A 15,528-nucleotide genomic window follows, 5' to 3' on the forward strand; every position below is an offset into this window, starting at 1 on the left:
GTTTTCACTAATAAAAACGATGCTGATGTGTTTGTGCGAAGTAAAGAATTTACACGATAGTACTGCTTGCTGATACGTGTTACATAGCAGTCTGTGTTTGTATGTGCACGGCTTTGGCTCGGGCTTTCTACATTTACAATACCAGTTCATGTACCAGGCAGGCTATAACGTTTGCTGTTGCGTTGTTTTTTATTTGCATTTGTCAGAGTTGTCGTTGTGTAATTCGTGTGCCTCCTTAAACAAATGGCGTGGACACCGGGAGGCTTGTTCACAGCCTTTGCGTGTGATACCGATCCAGCAAAAGCATATTTGAAGCTGAGAAATGTGGTACTTCCTGAAATTTCCCATGGCTTGCGAATGTAGCAGTGGCTGCCAGTAGAAGGAGCTCTTCGGTCTTACCTAATCCAAAAGGCAAAACATACACAAACATGGCGTTATCACGAGCGGGCGAGATGCTGTCCTCTCTTCGCTGTTTGTTGTATTTATTGGTCCTCAGCGTGGCAGGAATAAACTCGTCGACTCTTCGTCTTCATCCTGAGCAGCGTTACATGCTGCCGCAAAACAGAGGATTTTTCACAATAGAAGCAAGTGAGGCTTCACTGCACGGAGATGGAGGTGGCTCCGCGGCTCGAGCGCTGCATCTGCCCGCTCGCAGTGGAATCGAAGGCGGGTCGGTCTCCAGCGTCTACCCGCAGCATCGAAGTCGCCGGAGCGCTGGTAAACCGGCGATGCCAAAGGTGTACGGCCAGGTAATATAACGCATTAACTGCGTGATACCGCTCACTTTGACGCGCACATCGAGCTTCACCTCAGCCTGACCTTACTGGTATGGGTGGCGTAAAGAAATTACGCACTGTTGTTTCCGAAGTAGCATCAATTCCTGCACCTTATGCTTGAAGCAGGCTCCTGTTGTGTGGGGGTCGGTTTACCTGATGCCTTTAAACGTCACACCGGCAGTGTAACATTACAATTCACTAAACGTTCATTCAAATGAATGTAATTGGTCAGCGGCAACCTGTCCGCGACACTTTCGACTGTCGCTGAAGAAACGAGACAAAAGTAAGACACTGCGTATGTTCAACGGAGTTCCCGAAACATCTCCTTTGTCGTGCCAGGGAACGGAAGCGTAACAAGACCAGAAAAGTGAATTAGGCAGAGGGTTTGGTGTCAGTGTAAGGGGACTGGTGCTAACGCTAGGTGCGAAACAAATGTCCGTGTCTTTACCTGCCGTCTCCGGGGGGTGGGCTGAAGTGAAATCACCAAACGTGGATCCCATACAAAGAGCCCACGGAGGCAGACAGAGCAAGAAATTCCAAATTTTAAGTGGAATTATGCGTGGAGCTCTCCACACCCCAGGTCACTGACCTCAGTTTGGCTAAATGTAAAAGCAAATGTTTTCCTGGTGATTTGCACCTTTGGGCCACTTCCACAGCTGCTGCATTGGTTTGTCCACTTATCTGTGTCCTTGCCCCCCTCGCCCATAGTATTCTTTGCTAAGGAGAAGGTGGAGCCCAGTAATGGTTAACTACAGTGCTCTTAAGTGCTATTATAGCATTGGTATTCATTACAATGCATTGTAATAAATATAATGCTATTGCACTCTTTGTTGTCTTGTGCGATTATACAGTTATTGAGCATGCACAGACGACAGCATGATGAAGGTTGTTTAATGAAGCATTACAGCTTCAGTTGTGCTAAGGGAACACAACTGACAGGAAAAAACAGCTCACTTCCACTAAAGAAAAAGGAATTCATCACCGTGGTTCTCTATTTCAAGTATGATGAACTTTGCTGGAAACCTTTTCAAGTCAACTGGCTTTTATTGTCATCTCAACCATGTACAGTGGTACAGTACAGCTTGAGATGATACAGCGTTCCTCCGAGACCGCGGCGCTACATATTACATACAACAGACGAACACAGGACTATGTAAAGTGCAATGTGCAAAAATTGCAAAAAAAACCCAAGACAAGAGCCTGCAATGGAAATGTGCTAAATACTGAGTATTGTGCAAAAAGTAACTTGGTGCCTGAAGGTGTGTGTGTGTGATCCCAGTCACTGAGTGTTCAGGAGTCTGAACACCTGCAGGTAAGAATCTGTAGACTGTCGTCCTGCAGTATGATAGTAAACAGGAAAACTTTGGGTTCAGTTCTGAAAGATGAACAACATAACATCATTGTTTAAAGAAAACTTTTTATTATATTCCATATTTTCACCAACCTGCCACATCATTCTTTGTGAGGGGCAGCCAATCAGAGCAAAGGGAGGGGAAGAGAGCTAAAACACCTTTGGTCAGACAGTGGATCAACTGAGGGGCTCTGCTAAGGCTCACTATAAGATGCATAAGGATCATTTTCCAATGAGGCATACAGATAAATGTAAAAGATCCAGAGAATCAAATGGCTGTAAATTTAGGAAACAAGTCAAGTTACTCTTTTGAAAAAGCAGCAGAAAAAAGTTGGAGTGTGAAAACAAATATTGTTTAGTGTTTAATCGGTGGCAAAATGTATATATTGGTTTTCAAGGAACAGATAAAAGTATCTGTGTCTGTTTAAAAACCCAACGAATGCTTCGTACGAGAGAAGAGAGGCAAATGGACGTGTCCACGAGTTGTCATCGAGCTGCTTTCTCGTGCTGACTGACACTTCTGGGGATGCCTTCAGTCAAAACACAGCTATAGCCTCCAGAGAGTCACATCGGGATCATGTTTTGTCACTGGTGAACGATAAGGCTGGAGGAGGTTGGCTGGTCGAGTGTTTGCTCCTCAGCTCGCTGTCCCCGTTGGCTTGTAGTGGTTTGACTAAACTTGTTAAGGTCCTCGAGCAGGCATTGTAATTAGAGGTAATGACTGTCTGAGTTGGGTGCAGTGTGCATACTTGATCGTGAATCTGTTCACCTAATCAGCCTCGACTGTTGGAAGATGAGATCCCATACAAAGAGCCCACGGAGGCAGACAGAGCAAGAAATTCCAAATTTTAAGTGGAATTATGCGTGGAGCTCTCCACACCCCAGGTCACTGACCTCAGTTTGGCTAAATGTAAAAGCAAATGTTTTCCTGGTGATTTGCACCTTTGGGCCACTTCCACAGCTGCTGCATTGGTTTGTCCACTTATCTGTGTCCTTGCCCCCCTCGCCCATAGTATTCTTTGCTAAGGAGAAGGTGGAGCCCAGTAATGGTTAACTACAGTGCTCTTAAGTGCTATTATAGCATTGGTATTCATTACAATGCATTGTAATAAATATAATGCTATTGCACTCTTTGTTGTCTTGTGGGATTATACAGTTATTGAGAAAAACACTGAAATATACACTACAATGGGAAAGTACAAGAGGAAAAAAAAGAGACCTCTACTCATGCTGGGCTCCTGGGAGGACAGCATGAGAGAAGGAAACTAAAAAACTCCTCTGCACAAAAAAGCACATAAATGTCCACAGCACAACATTATGGAACACATGACAACCCACAGGGTCGGGTGGGGGGTGAGGAGTAATCCGAAGCAAACACAGCAGCCATCCTGCCCAGCGCTACCATTCCAGCGCGGGCTCAGACCCGCCGTGTTCCCAGGAGGGAACAAGCATTGAAGGCGTTTGGGAAGGGAGGGGGGATGAGTGTGTGCATATCAGTGTATATGTATGTGTGTTTGTGTGTCCAGGGTTCAGCTGAGACAGTGTCCTTCGCTCTGCCAGGATAAGTAAACAGTCTTCCAGCCAACCCAGGTGGCCTTACATGGAATGGGAAGGAACAGACTAAACACCATCATTATCAGGGTGTTGTTGTTCAGCTCCAGCCTTGCGACCGCAGCTGGCACCGAAAGGGTATCTGCATGAAGTGATGGTACTTTTAACCACTGAAGTTGCAGCATTTTTACAAACCAATTCTGGTTCATCCGTTTTATTCAACGATCCGCTTTCGCCCTTCTCATTCTCCATGCTTTTTCCGCCATGTGCGTTTGAAAACAAAGGCACTGCACATGCACGTTTTACCCATATTCTATCGCAATATTTCATTTTCTTATCGTTGCCTAACATTATACCGGTATTACCGTGAACGGTATGATATGGCCCAGCCCTACCTGTCGCCATTTTAACCAGGCTGCATTTATTCGTGCTCGGACATCGGAGGGGATATTTCCATCGCAGCTGATAACTGAGCCCAAGTAGCGGAACTCTTCTGTCTTCTTCAACTCTTCGTTGTCAATTATGACGATGCCATCAGTTTGGGGGCCTCCTTCCAGGTATTCGGTCTTTTTTTGTATTGAGCCGCATACCATATTCATCGAGCCGGGTCTTCCAGAATTGAGTCTCTTCTCTGTCTTTGCTGGCGAGGAATACGTCATCAGCAAAGAGGAGAGACCATGGATGAGGTAACTGGAGGTCGGCCGTGATTAGGGATGGGTATCGAAAACCGGTTCTTGTTGAGAACCGGTTCCCACTGTTTCAATTCCTTGGAATCGTTTGCCACTTTTAAAAACGATTCCCTTATCGATTCCAGTCGCCCCGAATGACGTCATCACGTTGAGTAGCGTCTTTTACCCAGTAGGAAACACGGCGCCTGAGCGGCACAAACGCTCAAAAGTTTGGTTACACTTTATGAGAAAGGATGACAACAGGGCAACGTGCAATACTTGCAAAGTAGAGATTTCATCAAAGGGAGGAAACACTACGAACATGCAAAAGCATTTGCTCAAAAAACACGCGATTGCTTTCAACGAATGTCGTGTTTTTGATCCGCTCCGGACTAGCGAAGCTCAACCCAGCAGCAGCGGTAGCGTTTCCACGTCCTCTCCCGTTAATACTGCAGGTAACTAATCAATTAGCATTGCATATTATGTTAGCGCGATTTACCTTATTACAAAACCTGCAATTACTGTGCGTTGCATTTAGTGACCATGATGAGAGAGACAGAGTCTGGCTGGCTCAGATGCTGCCAGTTCTCGCTGCAGTCTACCGGTAGCATCTCCTTTCAGGCCAGGATAGACGAATGTCACCCAGCAGTGTCTAAGTTTGTGGTCAAAGGCTTGCACCCATTTGCCACAGCAGATGCCCCCGATTTTTGGTAAGTGAATGTGTTTAATTGTAGGCAGGACATTACTGGATATTCTTGTGTAATTGCTACAGAATAATTTATGTTAAACTTTGTTATTGCTACAGGAGAATATTTATTTTATTATTTTACATATACTTTTTTTTTCCTGGGGACCCTGTGACACCCCATTGAAGAGCCGTAGGCTGGATCTCTTAAGATCTCACTGTTGGGTTTGTAAGGCCATGTTACTCCTAAATTTCTATCTTGTTCAAAGAGAAGATATAAAACACAGTTCCAAGCTAATCGACTTTAGTGTTCTCCTTTTAAAAAAGAATCAATAAGAGAATCGATAAAGAATCGAATCGTTAAACAGAATCGAAAATGGAATCGGAATCGTGAAAATCTTATCAATACCCATCCCTAGCCGTGATGGTATCCATACAAAGGATAAAGAGGAGGGGTGATAAAGCTGATCCTTGGTGGACTCCGATGCTAACTGGGAAGGGAGGTGATAGTCCAGCGGCGCATCGGACTGAACTGGTGACGTTGTCATAGAGGAGCTGTATCCATTTGACATACACCTAAGGGACACCATGCGATCTTAAGAAGTGCTATATGAGGTCATGGGGTACCCTGTCGAAAGCCTTTTCAAGGTCTAGGAAGGCTGTACCGTCTTGTTCTTTTCCCTTTGCTTCTCCAGCAGGAGGCGGGCAGCGTGTAGCGTCAGTTGTTCCGCATCCCTTCACGAAACCGCATTTGGTTGTGGGTGACGTTGACAATTTCCCGAAGACGTGCATTGATGACTCTTTCGAATATTTTAACCGTGTGACATAGTAGGAGAATAGGACGATAATTTAAGCATTCGGCTACATCCCCTTTGTTCTTCCATATGGGTATGGTAATACTGGTAATACTGGTTGTCCAGACCTTCGGGACTTCCCCTGTGCTGAAAGTCTTGTTAAACAATTCTGTCAGGATGGCCATTCCCGGTCGCCCGAGAAGCGACCGGGAATGGCCATCCAAAGATAAGGGACCCATCAGATGCTGAAATGGCCAAACTGGTCGGGACTGGTCCACTGTGATTCGTGTACACTCTGGAGCTGGTTTTCCTTGCAGGTCTCTCTGCATTTATTCTTCTCTGACCAGTTTTGCTGTTGCGTCTGCTTCGGTTGGGATATCGTCTGGTCCAGTTGCTGCTCCAGTAGGAAGATATGTTTCAATAACTGTTGAAATTGGTCTGAAACTGCTAAGAAGGCTTGACCTTCAGTTTGAATTTAATTTTTCTAAGGGACCACAAGATGAACCACGAATGTTGTGGAGGGCAAAACCAATAAGCTGAACTCAATTCTGCTCAATATTAATTTGATCTCTACATAAAGTGTTACTGGTAAGAACAGATGTTACGATTAGGCAATGAAAGGTATATACTATACTAGGGTATAGTAAAATGCCAACGTTTTATCAGCATTTAATCAAAATGAAGCCTTAAAATTTCAATGACTTTTAACTTTAAGAAGCTTTATTGTTAGAGCTGTTCTTTAGTCTGTTTTGGGCTTGAACAAGTACTTTAAAGTCAGCATCACTGTCTGATGTGGAAATTCGAAGCACAGTCGTATCAACAGGAAATGCCAAATCTGCGTAGCGCTCAGAAGCAGAAGACAATGTCATGATCTTGCTTTTCACAAAACTCTTACATTTCGGCTCTCTGTTTATTACTTTGTCCAGGCTGAGCCGTCTAACAGCTGAGGGGTGGCTTCTGTCTCCCAAAGTGTACCAGACTGTGATTAAGTCCTCTGTCCTGATCAAGTGAATTATTATAATTACAACACCAACACCATGGTTAATTTTTAGCACTGACCGACACAGCACCTCCTCATGTATAATACGGTTCAAAAACTCCAATTTTATTTCTCCATTCATTTCAGTCTCTTTATCTTTACGTGGTTGAAAAGTCGAACATTCACCCATCGGTTGTAACACGTGACTGTTTGTCAGGTGTAACCAAGCATGCTGTCATAGTCCCTTTGATTCAGTGCATTTCTGCCATCTCCCTGTAATTTCAAACTCATTGTTATCACATGTGCAAGCTGGGATATGAGTAACTGGGTTTAGTCATGGACTTCACAGGTCTCGTCCAGAGCCAAAAATAAAAAGTCAAAATGATCTGCTTGGCTTTTAAACAAAGCTCCAGATTTCCTGCAACGTCCTCGATCCGTCTTATGGTTTGCCTGGAGAGGGGCAGAGTCTCAAATGCTTCTTATTTCTCAGGGGATATCAATGCAGCAGAGCTTAACAAAGATAAGGGACCCATCAGATACTGAAATGGCCAAACTGGTCGGGACTGGTCCAGTGTGATTCGTGTACACTCTGGAGCTGGTTTTCCTTGCAGGTCTCTCTGCATTTATTCTTCTCTGACCAGCTTTGCTGTTGCGTCTGCTGAGAATCATTTTTAACTTGATGCTCCCATCAACAGTCTCATTTTCAATGCACAGCAATGAGCCAAACTGTTAAAAACACATCTAATATTATCTAATATTACATAATTTTAAGGACTGACATGAGCATGCACTACAACCTGCAATCCACTTCCTGGATGGTTCTGTGCTCAGCTGGATCGTTAGTTTGAATTTCAGGCTGAGAGTAAGGGAAACATCAAACTTACAAACCTCACTGAGGTGCGGTGGGGCTCTCCCACACCCATGTCACAGGTTTTTTGTTTTTTAAACATACACTGAGACGTTGACACAGAGAGGAAATAAAACATGTTGTCATAGATTACTGTCTGGTGGTGTGCACGGCTGGTACATTAGATGATCAGTTGTTGGTGTTCACCTGAGATATTCACCAGTTAAAGTGATTATTCATATTTTCTTAATGTCTGTTGATTGTTATGTATCTGTACGGCAGGATGCAGCAGCCTCTGTCTCAGGAAGTTGTGAAAAAAACTGTGAAGTAAAACAGATGAGAACCACAGTAACCAGTGTTGGTCGGCAGTGCTTTGATGTAGAAAATCAACCTTTCTTTGTAGGCTGCAGCACAGTGCTGGTCCTCATTCAGTGCTGGAAGCTAACCTGCAAAGAAGGCTTCTGCTGCTAGCATTCACACTAGTCACACTCAGCAAACTAATCTGACCAATGAGCCGCCTGCATTTCAGTGTTAGGACTTGCTTAAAATTCTGATTAATGAACACATAAAAATTACACAGACAATTTTAAACCTCATACATTAGACTGGACGTTGGACTTGCAGTGTGTATTTTTGTTACCTAGTGCCACACAATAAGACCAGCCCAGGCATGTCTGAGAGCAGGAGCCATGTTTCAGGCTTCAGTGTAGTAAAAATTGAGCTGCTTCTACAGCCTGTGACAAAGCACCAAACATGCAAGAAAACTCTTACCACTAAAGGGGGAAGCGACAACCGCTGAGCCAAAAAACACACTGCTAAAGACAACCAAGCTAGGAAGGAGGCGATGCTAACAGCTGGTGATGTAAGGCTGAAGAGTAAACCAAACATCGCTGTAGCATTTGCTATTTACACTCTAAATCACAGGCGGAGCAAATGGTGGATGGAAATTACTGATGCAGTTATGTGGTGGTAAAAGCAGCTGGTTAAAAAGCTTGACAACGTCCCAGGTAGAAAATATTTCTCACTTTTATTATGAGGCAACATTGTGCAGGCTCCTGGGGAATTACAAGAAAAAACTACTTTAGTTATTGTAAAACAGGATTTACCAACACTTCCAGGGAAAACACTGCCTAACTTTAGCTTATGCTGTGTCGCTGCTGTTGCTGCCGGCACCTCGTGGCATCAGTGACAGTGGAAACCAAGGATGGATAATGCTGTTTGTTTTGTTAGCACAAATCAATGCTGCTATCTGCAAGCTGCAGTCACTGCAATTTCTTTCTCTAAGTCATCATAAATATAATTATCGCAAATGTCCTTGAAAGTTTTTGATTTTCATTGTGGATTTTAAGGCTACATTTTCCATCTCGAGTTGATTCAGACAGACGTTAAGCTGCTGGATCTCACACAGCACAAAAGGAATGTGCTTTGTCAAGCGATTTGTGGGTATTTTGAGCGTAGACAATTCAAAAACAACAATCGGGGACAATAACCACAGTTTTGATCTTTGAGACTTTGCTCTACACGACTGTTCTGTTTAAGAAGTTGGACAGATGTGCACAGAGAGACCAATAAATATGTCACACAACCCAACTGACGGGGCGCTCACTTTCTCACTTTAGACATCCCGTACATTTCAATGCCCCCACACCGCCCATGTCTTCAAACTGCACTAGTGTGTGACAAAAACGTGCATGGTGCATGTGAGCTGCCCGATCAGCTGGAGTTGGTGTTGCGTTTACAGCAGCATCGATCTCTCCACCCTGAAAGCAGTAGACGCGGTCCTCTGAGCAACAGCGCGCCTCTTTACGCTCTGCTCTGATGCTTGTGTGCTGATTCTGGTGCTCAAACCCTCTTTAAAATTCACCACACTGTCTCACTGTGAGCTGTCTGCACGCAGCCCACTGTGTGTGCATCTGCTCCGGTATGAAAACGACTTCATTGGTTTTTATCTGGTCGAGTTTGTAAAGCTGCTGTAAGACGTATCAAGCAGAGCCTTCTCGGTGTGGGCCAACTTGGGCCCATGTCTCAGTAGATCTTTGTAGCATTCATCATTTTCTATCGAGTGGCGGCATACCACACAGTAACAAGGATGTTCAACATTATCATTTGCCTGCCTTTCATTTGCTTTCATGCATTATTTTGGTGTGGAAGTTCTGGAACACCTTGCTTTGTGAGTCTGCAAAGAACTCGGAGGTCTGCAGTCACACTGGGAGGAGAACAGGGGCTCAGTTGTGTCTCGTCCCTGTTGCACTAAACCACCGGCCGGCCTGAGCATGGACACTGGACAGTCAGCTCGAGGTGAGAGTGCAGCGAGACTTCTCTGCCGGCCAGTCCTGCAGAGATGATGTCATTGTTTCAGTCGGGCTTCGTCGACTCTCTTGGCCACGCTGCCACCCCCTAACGCACACACACAGCTGAGCTGAGGAGTGGGGAGGGTGGAGAATGGGCTGAATGCCCGTGCATATCGTTGGTGCAATCCACTCCTTGGTACTACCAGACACTGAGCCGACCGCCTCCATCCTTCCAAAGAAATATGAAAGCACTAGAAGGGTGGGAAGCAAATGTGAGCGTTTAATAGAAATCTTTCATGTTTTTCCTTTCATGGTGGCGAGATACTTGGAGCAGTTAACACTTTGTTTTTGTGTGTGTGATTTCTTAATCCAAATTTTGACTGAAAAAATGAGGTATGTACAAGCACCACAAGAATATCAGTGCCATGCAGACTGCTTTCTGTCATAAAGCCCACTCGCGAGGCCCTGCGGTATTATAATTATATACTTCAGCATCCACTTTATGACAATAACTAACAGAGCGGCGGTCTCGTCCAGCTCCACCATGTTGAAGTGCAGCACTCGACCTGAGTATAGTGGCACAGGATGCTCTCCACTTGTTGTAGCTTCCGGTTAGTGCAGCTCTCGGTCCAGAGCTGCTGTCTCTATCCACGGTTCAAGACTGTGGAGCTGCACTCTGTCTAACAGTGGACGGGAGTCTTCTCCATCAGAGTCTTGATCGTCTGTCCAGGAGAAGCTCAGAATGTTCAGCTGCTGCTGAGCGTTTATGAGGAACAATGTTGATGATATCTTTTGTAGGACGGAAAAAAAAAAGCTGAAGTGAGTAACTGAACCTGATCTCCGTGTGAACTGCTTGTGTCTGATGGTGCTGTTCTGAGTACATTCCAGCCCCTGGAGCTTTTGTCAGGAATGTTGAAGATGGATTTCTTGGTGTAGGGTTGCAGAGTTATGTTCATGTATGAACATGGGTAAAACTGCACAGCGGCGTTCAAACAGGCAAAGGGATCAAGTTGAGCTGTGTCCTGTAGTCAGATGTTGGGTGGTAGAGCGCAGTCTATGCACGTGTCTGCATTTACCCAGGGAGCAGTCTTTACACTGGGTTACCTCTTTGTCTGGATCTTGTTTGATTTGAATGTTAATGTTTCACTCGGTGCTAATCCTGCTCTGCTGCTGTGTGTGTGTCCTGCTCCCAGTGACTCATGCATAAGCCTGGTTTGCTGTATTTCACCTCAGCCTGTATGAGGCTGACACGTCTCATACAAAGCACCAAACACTGCAACAGCATGTGCCACATGAACCATTTCTCCACCTGGATGATGTGATAAATAGACTGGTTTTTATATATAGTACACAATAGGGCAGGGCAATATGGACAAAACTATTTATCCCAATATATATTTGAAAATTTGCGATATAACTGACGCGAGACAAAAACAAAATACTTTATAACTCCACAACTTTATTAGTGCAAAAACCCATCAATTCTTTTTCACTTAAACAAGCAGCTGTTTTTTATGTACATTAAAGCTTTATAAAAATGTAACAGTGCAAATGCAAATTCATTGCTGACAGTTTAACCAAAAGGGATTTCCAACGGAAATGGGCTGACACATCCTGAGCATAACCATGTATAATATCCACACAAGTTAAAAAGAGGTGCTTTGCAACATTAAACTGCAGTGTGTAGTACGTATTTTTCGGACCATAAGGTGCACGGGATTATAAGGCACATTAAGCGAAACAAAGCAGTCAGATAAATCAAACTTTATTAAACTCATTCTTCTTGCTTCCTCCACTTCTGTACCATTGATTCATTAATGTTGAATTCTCTGGCAGCGGCTCTATTCCCATGTTGTTGCAGTATATTAATGACTAACCTCGTATTGTGGATGGATTATCTCAGTTGTTCTCCTGACTGAAGTTTGGTCCGTTTACAGCATCCTGCCATGCGATTGCATTTGTCCCTAACTATCAGGAACCTTAACGTTAACTTTTATAAGTGGAAAAGTGTTAGTGTTCGTCCTCCAGATTCACTGTTTATGTTATGCTAACATAGCTGTGTCGCTAGCGATCACGTAGCACATCATTATATACCAGCTAGCCCAGCTTCAGTAACCCTACAAACGTCACTGCTGTTTAGTTTCCTGTCTTCATTTATGTTGGAAGTGATAGCAGAGCTGTACGTTTGAATTTTTTCAGAAATCTCTCAGTCAGAACATGCTATATCATGCTTAGGTAACTAGCAAAACTAGCGCGCTAACTTCCAGTAACTTCCTGCTAACTTCTAACTCCGTGAAATGTAATAAATTCTGTTTTCATGGATGCCTGGATGTTAAAATTAATTGTTACACCCGGTAAAGCAGCAAAGCTGATGATTTTATTAAAGATGAAAGAATTTAGACAGATTTTAACTCTCAGTGATGCTGCAGTGTTCGTTTGACTTTGGGACTTGAAGCAGACGGAGTTTTGGACCCAGATTACTCCCAGATTTACGAGCATCTTAGTCCGACAAATAATAATAATGATAATAAAAATATTGGATTGCATTTATATAGCGCTTTTCGGGACCCCTCAAAGCGCTTTACAATACCACTATTCATTCACTCTCAAATTCACACACTGGTGAAGGCAGCTACAGTTGTAGCCACAGCTGCCCTGGGGCGCACTGACATACAATACAGCAATAACAACGGCCCGCTTGCATGTTCTACAAAAAAAATGTGCTTTGTTGTGTATCTGACGGACAAACACCAAACCAGTTCCACATCACTGAAGTTGCAGCGTTTTTACAAACCAGTTCTGGTTCATTTCTTTCACTCAACGATCTGCCTTTCTTATTCTCTGTTGCCGCCATGCTTTTTGGCCATGTGCGTATGAAAACAAAGGCACTGCACATGCGCGTTTTACTCATATTCTGTTGCGATATTTTATTTTCTTATTGTTGCCTAACATTGTATTGGTATTACAATGAATGATATGATATGGCCCAGCCCTACCGTGGAGCAATGACAGGAGGAGACTGGCCTAAAGGACAAAGTACATTTTTCCATCTTGCTGGCTGTGTGTGTTGTGTATGATGAAATGGCAGCAGGAGTGTGCTATGAAAGTCGGTGTGATGCTCGGGGCAATGTTCTGCTGCGTTCATGTGAACGTTCGACATGTAACCGGGAGTCGTAGTAAGTGTACTCCCTGATGGCCTCATTCAGCGGCGTGATGTGTGGCACACTGAACCAGGCCTCCTAATTCCCAGATTTCAGTGTGTTTAAGCACATTGAAAAACAGCTGCTGACACAAGTTTCAGTAACAGTGGCACATTTTTCTGTCTGCTGCCAGTACAGGTGTGTCAGGATACAGTGCTGCTTGTTTCCCTGCACTAATGACAGCACTCTGAAGCAGGCGGTCTGTTGAACCACTGTTTATGTATATATGTGTGGATAATGTAAAGAATGAATTTCAGCAGCAGCTGCAGTAAATCCAGGTTGTTCAGAGTATTGTGGAATATGAGGAAAACAAAGTTGGAGCCTTATGGGTGTCTGTGAGTGTTGTCACTTGAGTTGGATGATTTTGGGGCCTTATTTTAAAAAGTGACTGAGCTCAACAGACCTCTGGAGCGTGCTCATCATCTCTGCTAACCCACCCAAATCCTTGACATAACTGTGTGCAGGCAAATTGAATTGTTGGTAATGTAGGCATGAGTAAGAAGTGGTTCTGGAATAAATGAAGATGCATCTGGTTCTGCTTATTAAACACAGCTCTGGTAATAGTAGCGCAGTCTGATTCAAACGCTGGTTTGCGGTGTGAGTAAAGCGTTGCAGTGCTGATGTTAACCTGGTGCTTCATGCTGCAGGGTGAGTGACGGAGCCGCTCCAGTCTGTTAGCTCTCAGGGTTTCACCTTGGAGCGCTGGAGCTTGATGAGCAGCGAGAGCTCCTTCCCTTCTGCACGTTACGATGATTTGGTTTGCTGGTTTTACTGGATCCTGTTTCACAGAATGTGGAGGGTTAAATATGGAAAGCATCACGCATTGTCTGCGAAACACTGAGACGAGGAGCGCTGCAGTACAGTTCCCCTGATGGCTGCTTGCGACGCCCTCTCCTCTTCATCCCACAAAAAGTGGCCACATAACTGTCAGAAAGATTGATGGACGTGAGCATTTAAGGAGCTCCACGCTTCAGGACTGCCGGCCGTGTTGCAATGAGGAAGAAAAAGCAGGACAGGCAGTGAGTCGTGACATTTCACTGACCTTAGGGCGGCTTCATCAGTGTCCTAAATAACAACACAAAGATGGGATGTCTCTCTTCTGCTGTTACTAAGCTACAGCTTGCCCCCTTGTCAAAACTCTGAAGCAGTGCTGACGGTGTTTTTGTTTCCTGGACAGATACGAACTGGAACTGAGCAGGAGACTTACCATCAGCTGTTTCTGCACAATGTTCTGTAGGACAACAACATGACACAGACTATTCCTATGAAATATTACTGCTTTCTTTAAAAGGACAAAATCCTACAATTAAAAAAAATGTTAAAACTTAAGTCCACGGTAACCATGGTAACAGCAAGTGCTATTGAGTATGACAAACATCCAGTGAAGCTGTGGCGGTGGGTGGGGTAAAAGGTGGGTACTGAATAGGGCTGGGCCATATTATACCGTTCACGGTAATACCGGTATAATGTTAGGCAACGATAGGAAAATGAAATATCGCGATAGAATGGGAGTAAAACGCGCATGCGCAGTGCCTTTGTTTTCATACGCACATGGCCGATTGTTGAGTGAAACAGATGAACCAGAATTGGTTTGTAAAAATGGTGCAACTTCCGTGATGTGGAACTGGTTTGGTGTTTGTCCGTCAGATACACAACAAAGCACATTTTTTTGCAGAACATGCAAGCGGCCGTCGTTATTGTCGTATTTGTCGGACTAAGATGCTCTTAAATCTGGGAGTAATCTGTGTCCTAAACTCCGTATGCTTCAGGTCAAACAACACTGCAGCATCACTTAGAGTTAAAAACTGTCTAAATTCTTTCATCTTTAATAAAACGATCAGCATTTCTGCTTTACCAGGTGTAACTATAAAGTTTAACTTCCAGGCATCCATGAAAACAAAAGTTATTACATTTAACGGAGTTAGAAGTTAGCAGGAAGCTAGCGGAAGTTAGCTCGCTCATTTCGCTAGTTACCTAAGCATGATATAGCATGTTCTGACGGAGAGATTTCTGAAAAAATTCAAACGTACAGCTCTGCTATCACTTCCAACATAAATGAAGACAGGAAACTAAACAGCAGTGACGTTTGTAGGGTTACTGAAGTTGGGCTAGCTGGTATATAATGATGTGCTACGTGATCGCTAGCGACACAGCTATGTTAGCATAACATAAACAGTGAAGCTGGAGGACGAACACTAACACTTTTCCACTTATAAAAGTTAACGTGAAGGTTCTTCATGGTTAGAGACAAATGCAATCGCATGGCAGGATACTGTAAACGGACTAGGGCTGCCACAAACGATTATTTTGATAGTCGACTAGTCACCGATTATTTTTGCGATTAGTCGACTAATCAGATCATCATCCACTGGACGTAAAACTACAG

The 15,528-nt window shown here is 44.1% G+C and overlaps 1 protein-coding gene across 2 annotated transcripts in view; it reads left to right on the forward strand.

The window, feature by feature from the left end:
• The first annotated feature begins 325 nt into the window (after positions 1-325).
• sorl1 (sortilin-related receptor, L(DLR class) A repeats containing) overlaps positions 326-15,528 on the forward strand; it is a 94,264-nt gene continuing 79,061 nt past the window's right edge. The window contains exon 1 of one of the 2 annotated variants that reach the window (XM_085478985.1): positions 326-749. In XM_085478985.1, the coding sequence (XP_085335111.1) occupies positions 429-749 (321 nt within the window). In that variant the 5' untranslated portion in view covers positions 326-428. The remainder of the gene's footprint in view (positions 750-15,528) is intronic. The other variant, XM_085478984.1, reaches the window with a different exon arrangement.

This window comes from Copadichromis virginalis, linkage group LG14 (genome assembly GCF_057382275.1).
Source record: "Copadichromis virginalis isolate Kocher_CV1m ecotype Utaka linkage group LG14, C_Virginalis_male_GT1.1, whole genome shotgun sequence".
In the NCBI taxonomy this organism is placed as follows: Eukaryota; Metazoa; Chordata; class Actinopteri; order Cichliformes; family Cichlidae; genus Copadichromis; species Copadichromis virginalis.